This window comes from Eriocheir sinensis, unplaced genomic scaffold (assembly GCF_024679095.1).
Source record: "Eriocheir sinensis breed Jianghai 21 unplaced genomic scaffold, ASM2467909v1 Scaffold306, whole genome shotgun sequence".
In the NCBI taxonomy this organism is placed as follows: Eukaryota; Metazoa; Arthropoda; class Malacostraca; order Decapoda; family Varunidae; genus Eriocheir; species Eriocheir sinensis.
This window is the reverse complement of record NW_026111617.1, coordinates 167501-181670: the sequence shown is the minus strand read 5'-3', so window position 1 is coordinate 181670 and position 14170 is coordinate 167501. Positions and strand designations below refer to the sequence as shown.

The following is a 14170-nucleotide window of genomic DNA, read 5'->3' as shown; positions in this document are numbered from 1 at the left end:
TTTTGCATCTTTATTTTCATACAAATTTACGTTATTTTATTGATATTCTGCTCATTCATTTTGATACGATCTGACATTATTCTATGTGTATTTTGTATATATTTTTCATACAAATTTACGTTATTTTATGTGTATTTGTTTATATATTTTGACAAAAATTTACAATATTTTATGGGTATTTTGTATATATATTTCAAAAGAAATTTACCTAGTTTTATGTGTATTTTGAATATCTATTTTCACACAAACTCAAATTATTTTTATGTATTTTTGTATATATTTCAATACAAATTTTAGTTATGTTATGTGTATTTTGTAAATCTATTTTCATTCAAATATATATTATTTTATTGGTATTTTGTTGATTTATATTGATACGAATTTACATTAATTTATATGTACTTTTTATATATATTTTTATACGCATTTACATTATTTAATATTTATTTTGAATATATAATTTTATACAAATTCATGGTATTTTATGTGTATTTGTATATATATTTTCATATAAATTTACATTATTTTTTGTGTATTTTGTACATATATTTCATTACAAATTTACCTTATTTTATGTTTATTTTGTATGTGTATTTTGTATATTTATATTTATCCAAATACAGATTCTTTTATTGGTATTTTGTTTATTTATTTTAAATCGAATTACATGATTATATGTGTATTTTGTACACATTTTTTTATACGTATTTACATTATTTAATGTGTATTTTGTTTATATATTTTCATACAAATTTACGTTATTATATGTGTATTTGTATAAATATTTTGATACCAATTTACTTTATTTCATGTATTTTGTATATATATTTCATTTCAAATTTAGCTTATTTTCTGTGTGTTTTGTATATATTTTCATACAAATTTAATTACTTCTGTGTATTTTTGTTTATAATTTTATATAAATTTACGTTATTTTATGTGTTTTTTGTATATTTATATTTATACAAATACACATTCTTTTATTGGTATTTTGTTTATTTATTTTGATACGAGTTTACATTATTTTATGTGTATTTTGTATACATTTTTTTTACGTATTTACTTCATTTTATGTGTATTTTCATATATATTTTTATAGAAATCTACGTTATTTTAGGTGTATTCGTATACATATTTTGAAACAAATTTACATTGCTTTATATGTATTTTGCATATCTATTTCAATACAAATTTACCTTATTGTACATATAAAACAATGTAAATTTGTTTCAAAATATATGTACGAATACACATAAAATAACGTAGATTTCTATAAAAAAATATATACAAAATACACATAAAATTAAGTAAATACGTATAAAAAAATGTAAACAAAATACACATAAAATAATGTAAATTCGAAACAAAATAAATAAACAAAATACCAATAAAAGAATGTGTATTTGTATAAATATAAATGTACAAAATACACATACAAAATAAACATAAAATAAGGTAAATTTGTAATGAAATATATGTTCAAAATACACATAAAATAATGTAAATTTATATGAAAATATATATACAAATACACATAAAATACCATGAATTTGTAAAAATTATATACTCAAAATAAATATTAAATAATGTAAATGCGTATAAAAATATATATACAAAGTACATATAAAATAATGTAAATTCGTATCAATATAAATCAACAAAATACCAATAAAATAATATATATTTGAATGAAAATATATTTACAAAATACACATAACCTAACTAACTAACTAACGTATGGAGTATGCATCTCATGTGTGGGGGGGCTCCACTCACACAGCTCTTCTGGACAGAGTGGAGGCAAAGGCTCTTCGTCTCATCAGCTCTCCTCCTCATACTGATAGTCTTCTACCTCTTAAATTCCGCCGCAATGTTGCCTCTCTTTCTATCTTCTATCGATATTTCCACGCTGACTGCTCTTCTGAACTTGCTAACTGCATGCCTCCCCCCCTCCCGCGGCCCCGCTGCACTCGACTTTCTACTCATGCTCATCCCTATACTGTCCAAACCCCTTATGCAAGAGTTAACCAGCATCTTCACTCTTTCATCCCTCACGCTGGTAAACTCTGGAACAATCTTCCTTCATCTGTATTTCCTCCTGCCTACGACTTGAACTCTTTCAAGAGGAGGGTATCAGGACACCTCTCCTCCCGAAACTGACTTATCTTTCGGCCACCTCTTTGGATTCTTTTTAGGAGCAGCGAGTAGCGGGCTTTTTTTTTTTATTAATGTTTACTTTTTTGTGCCCTTGAGCTGTCTCCTTTGCTGTAAAAAAAAAAAAAAAAAAAAATTTGTATTGAAATATATACAAAAATACATAAAAATAATTTGAGTTTGAATGAAAATAGATATTCAAAATACACATAAAACTAGGTAAATTTCTTTGAAATATATACACAAAATACCCATTAAATATTGTAAAATTGTGTCAAAATATATAAATAAATAAACATAAAATAAAGTAAATTTGTATTAAAAATATATACAAAATAAACATAGAATAATGTCAAATCGTATCAAAATGAATGAGCAGAATATCAATAAATAGCCCAGTTTCCTTTGGGTGACTTGTTATTGTTAGCCCTTCAGTGTGGATTCATAGTTGCCATTGCAGAACCTAGACATTTTTTTTATTTACCTATATATGCAGTGGTGATTCAAATTTTTTAAAAACAGGTTCTGCGTAGTGAAAGTTGCAAAAATAAGTTTTAAGTAAAAAGGTAAATTCATGGGAGAAAAATTTGAGAACCCTGATTTAAGCTAACAGTAACAACAGTTCGGGATTAAAGAAATTCCAAGAAACAGGTTCTTGCTTGAAGACGGTCTGTAACTGGCTGAATCTCCATCACTGCATATATGCATAAAAGAACAATGCAAGTGTTTATTGGCCTGTATGTAAGAAAGTTCATCTTTTTTTTCATAATGATGCAGCATAGAATATTCCAGATTATGAATGATCATGCACATAAAGATATAGTCTGCATCTTTCCATAAAGAATATTTATGGCAAAAGCTGTGTTATTTTTGCAGTATTAGAGGTGGGCACTGTAAATATAGAATGTTGTGGATATTTTAAGTTTGAAATGACGGAATTAATGCCTTGTAGATTATATGATATTTTTCTAGTCATGAGTTCTTGTATTTAACTTGTTTTGTAATACTCTTTATTTTTCACAAGCAAAGTTCTTTTTGCACTTTTGTGATTTTTTCTATTTGAACTTTTGAGTCACTATCTTTACTGCACACACACACACACACACACACACATGGACAAGCATACTACGTTATCACACATTTAGGTAGCAGAGTTGAGAAATCCTTATATCTGAAATCCCTGGGACCTGAAAAGTGTTGCAGATTCCGGATTTTAGGATTTGAATAAGCAGGCTCTTTTTGACATTTTCAACCAATACCTTTACAGTTGGTGAGCCCACAACACCTGGTAATCACAATGGAAGTAGCCTGAGCAAAGGTGCTGCGTTACTGTGACAACTTCTGACAACAAACTAACATATAGCAGCAATTCAGAGTTGCCCCGGAGTGAAGTAGACTGTGTTCATGTCCATCTCAAAAGCATTTTAAAAACCTGATTGGCGGGCAGATGGGTTTTATGCCCAAGGTGTCGACGCACCCAGTAGAGGTTTACCAGCCCAATTGGGCAGGTATACCTGAACAGACCTGACAACCCTGAGCATATACAGTCAGCTGTTCAAGGTAGAACCTTCCCCATCACTCTAGAATTTTCCATTTGTGCCTTCTTTTATGTCAGCATTAAAAAACTTTGGATTTCTAGAGAATTTCAGATAGAGGATTCTCAACCATTAGTAGATATAGAGACAGGACAGTATGAGCTTTTAACTCCTTTCCTGTATATTACAACTAGAGTAAATACACATTATCACACGCAGAGAGAATGAGAGGACATGGAAAAGAAAGTTATTGAGAAGGCTGACTCATGTGAAGGAGAGATGAAAAGTTTAGCTTCAAACAGAGAAAACGCACAGAGCTATGGAATAAGGACTTGAGGAGGAGGTGGTTTTATTGCGAGAAGCATTCATGATTTTGGAAAAATTGGATAAGAGTGGATATGGAAGCCCGGGATTTGAAGCGGTGCGAAAGCGTAGCCTCTTTTCCCATGTGTCACAACTAAGGTAAAGTCACATACCCAACGTAGCTCAATCGGTTAGAATGCTCGCTGCCAGGCTTCACGGCCTGACAGGCGGTGATGGTTTGAGCCTGTCAGGCCGGAATCTCTCCATCTGACAAGGAGTGGTTACTGTCCCCCCTTCAGCAAGGGGATGGGATGTGTGGTGTGAGGTCCTGACAATACCCATAGATGCAGACTATAATGAAGCACTCTTGTTGGGAGATTGCTTGCTGGCGACATGGTTCAACTCATAATCAGGCCATGGTGAATTACACACACACACACACACATGCACACACAAACACACACACACACACACACACACACACACACACACACACACACACACACAATGTGGACAAACTCTGAATTTGCCATGGAACATAAGGGACCAGCATTTATTACTTAGATGAGGAGATGGGAGAAGAGAAAATAATAGTTACGTAATGATAAGGCCAAGGTTGGAGTATGCAGCAGCAGGTCTGGTCTCCCTCAATCACCGAAAAGAAAGAACATAAGGGAGAAGCTGGAAAGAGTGCAGAGAGTGGCAACTAAGATTAGCTGTCTCGAACTTAGAGATCGGACTTTACCTCGAGGAGAGTCTCACGAAAAGCACGGGGCTAACCAGGAGAGAAATGGAGGAAAGAGAAGACCTGATAGATTGTACAGGGTCATGAGCGGAGTGAACTATTTGGACAGAGAGTGGACCTGTGTGTGTGGAACAGAGAGAGAGAAACGAGGAGGACGTGAGAAAAGAAGTTGAGGGGCAACCATGTAGGAGAGAGATGTTAAAAAATTTAGCTTCCAAAAAGAAGCGATTGGAGCTATGGAATAGACTGGAGCAGGGAGGTGGTTTGTGCAAAAACCATTTCCTTGATTTAAGGAAACATTGGATAAGAGTGGATATGGAGACAGGACAGGCTGTGGAGTGACAGCTCTCTTTCCCTGTTAATGTCACAACTTAGGTAACACACACACACACCGACACGCCGCCTCTTAGCTCAGTGGATACCACTTTGGCACACATCGCCTTCAGCAGGCTGAAGCCTGAGTGTTCTCCAGACCACTAAAGGTTTTTTCACTGACAGCAGTTACTGTTCCCTGATGAGGCCAAGGTGGATGAGGGGGATGGTGTGGTGCAATCCTCATAAGTCAGTTCCTTCTGATCCAAAAAAAGACCTTGTTTTGGGAGGGGTGGCCATTTAGTAATCAAGAAGTCCAACATGTAATCAGACTGTGGTGAAAGTAAATACACACACACACACACACACACACACACACACACACACACACACTCACACACATACACACATACACACACACACACACACACACACTCACACACATACACACACACACACACACACACACACACACACACACACACACACACAGTGAGAGCTTGGTCTGTCTGAAGACAATGAAACTTTAGTCCATCTACTTTTTCTAAAAAAGGAGGTTAGAGGTATAGAAGTGCCATATAATAATGTAAAATTAAGCGGCGCACTATCAGAGAAGTTAATGACCATGTTTACCAAATTCTTTCTGCAAGGGATAAATCCTACAAATGGATGAGGCCAAAAGTGCCATTTAGGACAGTGAGTACTTTACATACAGTTGTTAGCTTTGGTGTTGCAATGACATAACAGGAATCAGTATAATTAAAAAGTATAATCATCATGAAGGAAGTAAAGACATAATAAAGTTACAAGGATATTAATTCAATAAACATAAATGCCACAACAGAGGAAATGTAATTATTTAAGGCATGTCAACACTTTTTGTCCTAGTTGGAACAGGGTGATGAAATGTACTTAATCATGTCCTTAAGTAACTAGATACTTTATCTCTTCATTTACTTATTGTTTTTTTATATCTTTATGGAAAGGAACACTTCCATGACCCTCAAAGGAAGTACCTAGACCTTTGAGGGCTGTTGCTGTATGTAGCTTCCTTAAAGCCTGAAAGTGACAGAAGTTCATGAATGATGGAACTGGTGAGCAGGATGACTGTGCATGTTGTATGCTTGATCATAGCTTCTGTGTTTCAGTATTTAATATGTATTCCGCCAGCACTTGATGGCTGTATCAACTTTTTATGTTGAAAGTTAGGTACTTTTTATTAGATATGTTACAATAACTAGTATGTTAGATTCTCTCCTCTCTCTCTCTCTCTCTCTCTCTCTCTCTCTCTCTCTCCTCTCTCTCTCTCTCTCTCTCTCTCTCTCTCTCTCTCTCTCTCTCTCTCTCTCTCTCTCTCTCTCTCTCTCTCTCTCTCTCTCTCTCTCTCTCTCTCTCTCTCTCTCTCTCTCTCTCTCTCTCTCTCTCTCTCTCTCTCTCTCTCTCTCTCTCTCTCTCTCTCTCTCTCTCTCTCTCTCTCTCTCTCTCTCTCTCTCTCTCTCTCTCTCTCTCTCTCTCTCTCTCTCTCTCTCTCTCTCTCTCTCTCTCTCTCTCTCTCTCTCTCTCTCTCTCTCTCTCTCTCTCTCTCTCTCTCTCCTCTCTCTCTCTCTCTTTCTCTCTCTCTCTCTCTCTCTCTCTCTCTCTCTCTCTCTCTCTCTCTCTCTCTCTCTCTCTCTCTCTCTCTCTCTCTCTCTCTCTCTCTCTCTCTCTCTCTCTCTCTCTCTCTCTCTCTCTCTCTCTCCTCTCTCTCTCTCCTTTTTCTCTCTCTCTCTCTCTCTCGTCTCTCTCTCTCTCTCTCTCTCTCTCTCTCTCTCTCTCTCTCTCTCTCTCTCTAACATATCTATTCATCTGTTCTTTCACCAGTATTTATCCACATTCATCTGTCTATGTTCATGGATATTGGAAAGCTAAGGCGGCATTGCACTATGGAAAGCTTATTTTGTATTTGTAACCCAAGTTACAACTCCTATGAATTTTAATAGAAATCGTTCAGAAACGTACCTTTAAATGTATTTCTCTTGATGCTAAAGCACATGCAGTTTGTCAGTGATGAATAGGATATGTGTCGTGTCAAGAGTGGGCCGCCTTTCTTTGTTATGTTCCTTTTCTGTAGATTTGTATATACAAAGTTGAGCAAACAGTTAATAATATCATTATCATTATCATTATCATTCACCAAACACATTGTTGTCTGATGATATTTTAGCTAGAGTCTATGACGGAATATTGATTAGTGATCATCCAGCAAGTGAGGAATAAAAACAATGCTTATCATTATTTTATACAGAGTCTTCAATTTTGTACCAAATATGCCCATACTCAGATAATGGGTTTGCTAGAATTTAAATCCAGAAAAATAGACAAGTCAGACTCTTCATAGTCACAGATTTGCTAGAGACGTGGCATCATATCCGTGAAGGCCAGCAGGTAACGTTGTTTGATCTAATTTCAAATATTCTTGAAGCATAGTCCTAAATGTAGTCACTCAGCAGCTGCAAAACTGTTGACATATTCCTATATTTCGGGTAAACTGCTTTCAAATCACAAGAAGGTATTAGGAAATAATTTTACCTTTCAATTCCTCTTACACCTTACTCATCTACATCGCTTATCTCATCATTTATATGGCGCATCACATCACTGCTGATATAGGAAAGAAAAATATTGAACGAAGAAAAATGTTTGTCACTTAAAGGCATATTCATCATATGCGTCAATGCCTCACTTTTTGTTTCAGCTTAAAAATGTCAAAGCCTGGTAAATTTTCATAGATTATTGGTTGACTCATCAAACAGTAGAGTTTGTGAAGTTTCTCATGAATTTAAGAAGTTGCTCTGATTATAGATATATCATATATGAACATCATGAATATCATTGAGTAACATGCAGTGCAAACTTGCTTCTGCTTACGTAAAATAATGATGTTTCTTTTGCATTAATTCACTTTAAAAACAACCTATCAACTTAGACATGAAACACAGTAGAGAAGAAGTTAACTGCATACAGGCAAAGAAACAATCTGCATTTACTTATAAAAGACATTGAAGCTTTTAAAAAGAGACAAAAAGCTTGCAAAAGTGTTGGGTGGTTTCTTTTGTTTACGTTTCATGCCATCTCCAGAAGTTCAAAATAAGGAAAAAATTGTTACCCATTATCTCCAAGGAGTTCCCCTAAAAAAAAAAAAAAATAGCTTCTAACATTACATATATATATATATATAGTATATATATATATATATATATATATATATATATATATATATATATATATATATATATATATATATATATATATATATTATGTCCTTCATAATGGGAATCTATGTGCCTCCTTTCAGTGGGTTGATGTCTTAGTGTTGGTGGATGAACACCTCTAATGTTGGCTATTAAAATATTTCAATGCCATTAGAAAGGCTTATGGGGTTTCTTATAATTTGTGCAATAATGGAAACAGATGGAGGCACATATCTGAAAAAAAAAAGAATATTAAAATATCATCGGACAACTGCAGATATGTATGTATAGGGATAAGGTGACAGATAAAGTTATATATTTAACTAATCATATCATGCAATCAATAACTTTGAAAACATTATTGTACTTAAACTGTCTTCAACTCATTATCATATTGTATAGTGACATCATGCAGTCTATCAATAATCAGCAGATGCACTTAATTAAAAGAATATTCTCATTAATGAAATTGTAAATCAACAATATTTTACAGTAAACAAAAAGTTAGTGTGACTTCAAAATATATAACATGATACTCTATAATATATATATATATATATATATATATATATATATATATATATATATATATATATATATATATATATATATATATATATATATATATATATATATATATATATATATATGCATACATTTTTCATCCAAGTTACTGATTTATTTTGTTTTCTGAACTGACAAGGAAGTTTAAGCTTAGAGTCATAAAAGAGAAAAATCTTTGATTAACCAAAGTCCATTGTTCAGAAATGGCATTAAGAATTTTTACCAGTACTTTGGAAGTAGAGGGCAGTAAATAAATCCCCAATGCCTGATCTGCCATGGTCCCAGCTGGGAAATAGGGCTTAGAAAGTTCATTGTGTCATATAAAGTTTAGTAATAACAGAGGCTGTTGTTTCATGTCTGAATTTATTTATGTAGTTTTTATGACAAGAAGCCCTCAAGATATTTTTGTAATATTTTTCATCAGTTTTTTTTGCCTGTCTGGGTTGATGGAGAAGGAAAGAGGAGTCCTTGACTTGGTCCATTCTGGCTTACCTTATTCAGTGTGAGAAGCAGTGCTGAGAGGTCACACAATGGAATCTCTTTTGTGTAATGAGATGTTTGATATTGATCAGCATGCATCAAATGAGTGTACTGAAAAAAAAGAAATATTGGACTTATTAAATTTTAGTCTCCAGAATGTTGCAGAACGAAATTAACATTAATTGTTATGTATTTTATAGCATTGTGGCAAGCAGAGCCACATCATCCTATGGCATCCCAGTGTTTCTGCATACATTACCTTAAAAGGAATCAAACATTTGTATGGTGTGTTATTCTTCCGTATACTTGTATACACATAATTATGATTTGAAGACTTTTTAAATAATGTTCTGTACCTACTGATGAAGATTTTTTATGGGAAATTGGAAATTTGCATGAAAATACAATTAACACATAAACTGAAGTTTTCTTCTCACTGCTTTGTCAGTGTTTGTCTTACCCTGGAATAGTCACATGACTACATAGACATAGGAATGTGTGTGTGTGTGTGTGTGTGTGTGTGTGTGTGTGTGCAATTCACCTCTTGGTCTGCTGCGGGTCTCTCTCGAGACAGCCAGCCGTTCCCCTACGGAAGGAGCTCAGAGCTCAGTGACCGATCTTTTGGGAGGACTGAGACCATTCACACGTGTGCGTGTGTGTGTGTGTGTCATTCACCCTAGGGCTGATCACGTGCTGGCGATCGTCAGCCTCCCTGAAAGAGGTTGTAGCCCAAAGGTAAGCAGTCTGTGGGTGGTGTTGGGAACTCACCTACCACAAAGAGTCTTGAGGTTTAAAATTCTACATTTGCACACACCCAAAAAAAAAAAAAAAAAAAACATCTGAGGGAGAAGGGCAAATAACTGCTCCTGTTTGCGAAAAGCCTTTAGTGGCCTAATCGAGGCATGGACTTCAGCCTGTTTGTTGACAGGTGATCTCCACTGAATTACGAAGTGGTGTGTGTGTGTGTGTGTTTAGCGATATACAGGAAGTGAGCTACGCGCGTGAGCCACTCGGTCAAAGTTTTAGATGTATGTTTCTGTATTTAACAACCTCTGTCCAAGCTATTCTCTACATGGTTCAAAGTATCTACTGGAAGTTGTATTTTCATATCTTCAAGCATTATGGGTCTTTCAACTTCCTTTCATGTCATGTGCACAGGTCGCTATACCTTCATCCCACACAAAAGTAGAGGTTTCAGGGCACTGAGTGACAGCGGGAAGTCTTTGTTTTTCCTTATGCCACTGTTTGATAGTTAATCTGCATGTACATTACCAACGATTTAACAGTGGGATGATGTAAGTATATACTATATAATTATGAAGTAACTTTTTATGTCTCGGCACGCACAACCGTGTAACAACTTCCTGTTTTCATATAGGTACCTAGTTAGTGCGGAGAGGATTCCTGGAGGTTATGAACTGTATTTACTGTAATGCACTCATTCGATGATGATGTTTCTGTTTCTCTTTGACTGCCGTTAGGTCAGCTGCTATTCCCAAGAGAGAGAGAGAGAGAGAGAGAGTATTGGCCCTGCCGTCCTAGTCACCGTCGTGATGTCACAATACACGGAAGCCAATCACGGGATCTCAAAGAAAACTCCAAACTCCAACCCTTTGTAGAACATTCGTGATGCCCCGAACGCTGCAAGGAACCCGATATTTCCAGAGGTAATTTTTATGACCTGGTGGTAGTCTGTCCGTTCTTCTGGACTTCCCCTTCCCTTCTCTAACCTACCCTCCTCTTCATCATATCTGCTAATTTTTGGTCTAAGATCAGTTTTATTTTGATTGCCACGTGATTAAACTTCCGTCTGCGGCGGTGTCCGGCCCGCTGTTTGTGTGCGCGTGTCTCATTCAGGATCAATAACGTACCCTCGCCCTCTGCGGGTAGGAGTAGGCACACACAAGGACATGTACTCTAAGGATATGTTGTAGAAGCTAAAACATTTTCAGCTACATGTTTGATATACTGCTGTGGCCAAGGAGGTAGTATTACCAGTTTAAAATAAATGATACGTTTCTTTTAAATCATTGCTTGATGCAGTGTTTCTTTTTACCCCATGCCACCTAAAATACTATAATGAACTTAGCACAACTGCATAACTAGGTAAACCGGCTTGTCACGGACGCGGTGTTATTAAAATCGCCGTAGGTTTAATTTTCGGCAATTTCTGAAGGTGACAACTCACTTGATAGTCATGTGTCAAGGCAGTGACTATACGGAAGCCCTGTAGAATATTGACGCAAGCACAAACAAGCATGATGTATGTACAAATTATAATGAGTTTCAGAAAGAACAAAGGTAGGGAATTAGTTTTAAATTTGTGTTCAGTAGAGGTGCAGAAGGGAGTGTATGGCATCAGTGTGGAGGACGGCGGCTGAGCCGTGGCGGGAAGAGTTGCGGGCAAGAGCAAGAGACGTTACGGCGGCAGTAAGCAAAGAGCCACAGGAGAGGGATGATGCGCACGTATCACCGCTCCTCTGTTGTGAATGTAGTGATGTTGTGTTAGTGCGTGTAGTGCCCTGTGTGCATTGATCAGGCCTTATGGCGGCACCGGACAACAGCCCACACCTTAAGCGCGTGTTGCGCAATTATCAAAATAGTGCGATGTCCAGTCTCCATGGGCCGGGACCTAACTGTTACCTAAATGACACGGGCAGGATGGGCGTAAGTAAAAAGTTGGCAGATTATGATGAGTCTCCTTCAATCAAACAACTGGACGCCACCACCAAGCACGAGCTGTACCGCGGGTTGAGCTTCAAGAAAGCTCTGCTTTACGAAGTGGACTCTCTCAATAAGAGCAAGGCCGAGAATGGCTCTCGCTGCATTGTTGATATTGAGAGTAGGCGGCCACCAGCATCCAGTCCGCCCACCAACCACACGCCCACAACTCCTCCCTTCCTGCTCCACAGCCTGCCATCACCACCACCGTCACCCCACCTGAGAGCAAAGACACCCCTGTAGATATCAGCTCCACCTCCACCACAACCACTGCCAGCCTCGTCCGTAACTCTGCCAACGACACTGCCACCACATGCAACTCTGCCAACATCACCAATTAGCACGTCTGACCCACCACCGCCCGAGTGGAGGAGTCGTGGGTGGAACCCGGAGTGTTGTTAGCACCGGCGCCCTTCCCGCCGCAACCTTGGCCTGGGTTGGCCGCCGCGGACAAGGGTTCTCCGGGTGCAGGCTGGGTTCGGGAGACCCTGCTCGACGGGGAGCCCATCACGTGCTTTTAACGTGGTGGAGAGAAGCGACTATGTTTGCTGCAGATCTTGAATACTGTCTTGCGTGACTTCTCACTGAGCCAGATCAACGCCGTTTGTGATGAACTGCGTATTTATCTTGATGGCTGTAACGAGGCGCAGCTGGACGCCTTGCGGGTCGCAGGAGTCCTTCCCCACACCGCCCCTTCCTGCGGCCTGATCACTAACACAGACGCCCAGAGACTTACTCAAGCCTTGCTGTACGCCCATCCTACCCGCGCCCCGGTCCCTGCCCCCTCCAAGCCTCAGGATCACCCGCAGCTCCGTGTTTATCACACCTGCTTTGGAAAGTGTAAAGGGTTGGTGTGGGATGACTTGTACACCAGCCCTACTGCCGCCTGCATTGAGTGCGAGGAGTGCCACGGCTTGCTGCCCCGGCACGCTTCTGTCTGCCACGCCCACAGGTCTCTTGAAAATCAGACCATTCACTGGGGATTTGATGCAGAGCAGTGGCGAACCTACCTTCTCTTGGCTAAGGACCAACAGCTTCCCATTGAAAAGGCCGAAGCTCAGTTGAAAGCTTTCAAGAGCAAGTTCGATCCTGTCGGTGGAAACTACAAGCGCAAACAGGTACTGTAACCTTTCGCAATACTTTATTGAAGTTTATTCACACACACACACACACACACACACACACACACACACACACACACACTCTGTTTCACTACCACAGTTGCCTAGAGGGAAGGCCGTTCCCGGACAGGTGAAAGGAAGAATTTTTTAGCTGTCATGCTAAGTATATATTGCAGAGTTTAATTATTGACAAAGGTATAGAAGAGTACAAGCAGACTTGGAACCTTGTGAGAACAGCAGACGTAAGGCTGCTCGACAACACTGCTGCTGTGCATGTCGTTACTCCGCGAGACATTCTCATCAAATTTAAGTCGTGTTGATCCCAAGGTCACGGCACCTGTCCTAATGCGGTGTGCTGCCCAAGAAGCCGTCGTCATCATCGTTTTTTACTGGACAACATTCACAAGTGACAAGGAGGCATTGTTTACCACGAGTTACTTTACAGCGTTCCCCTACCTGTATCCCCCGCCTTCCACACGTCTGATGGTAACAATCGCGTGCAGACAGACATCCATGAGACCCTCAGACGGCCCTATTTCGCAGCTTGTGCTCTTTGCCAAATGCTTGCGTCACTCATCTCCCCTCATTCCTCTCAGCTCTTCAGCTCGTGTTGTCGGCGATTACACGCTCCAACCCTGCGTCAACATTTCTGTCTTGAAACAATCGTACATGTCACATTCATTTCATTTTCTGTCTCCCTCGCCACAGTGACAGTGCTTAATGTAAAACGGAGTGAAATGGAAGGCAATGTGCGGTTACTTGGAGAATGGCAGCGTTGTTCGCTCTCTTACCCTTCTCCCGCAAGAAGGGTGAAAAAAAATACGGTAGAAAGCCTGTGCGAGCCGCCCGTCTGCTGCTGAGACAACCTTGGGAAGTAAGGGAGACAGGACTGGGGCTCGGGCATGACGAGGTAGGTGGGGAACCCTGTTGCCACCCACCCAGCCTCATCTGTTAACCTGTTTCCCACCTCGTTGTAAGAGGGAGGGAAGCAGGGACGGACTTACC

General features: G+C 38.5%; 1 protein-coding gene across 1 annotated transcript; it reads left to right on the top strand.

Annotated features, from left to right (window-relative positions):
* The first annotated feature begins 11632 nt into the window (after positions 1-11632).
* Positions 11633-13198, top strand: LOC126991611 (ski oncogene-like). Its single transcript, XM_050850310.1, is given in 2 exon segments — positions 11633-12165; positions 12411-13198. Coding segments are annotated over 2 exon segments (1059 nt in total). The 5' UTR covers positions 11633-11867; the 3' UTR covers positions 13172-13198.
* Positions 13199-14170: the final 972 nt, after the last annotated feature.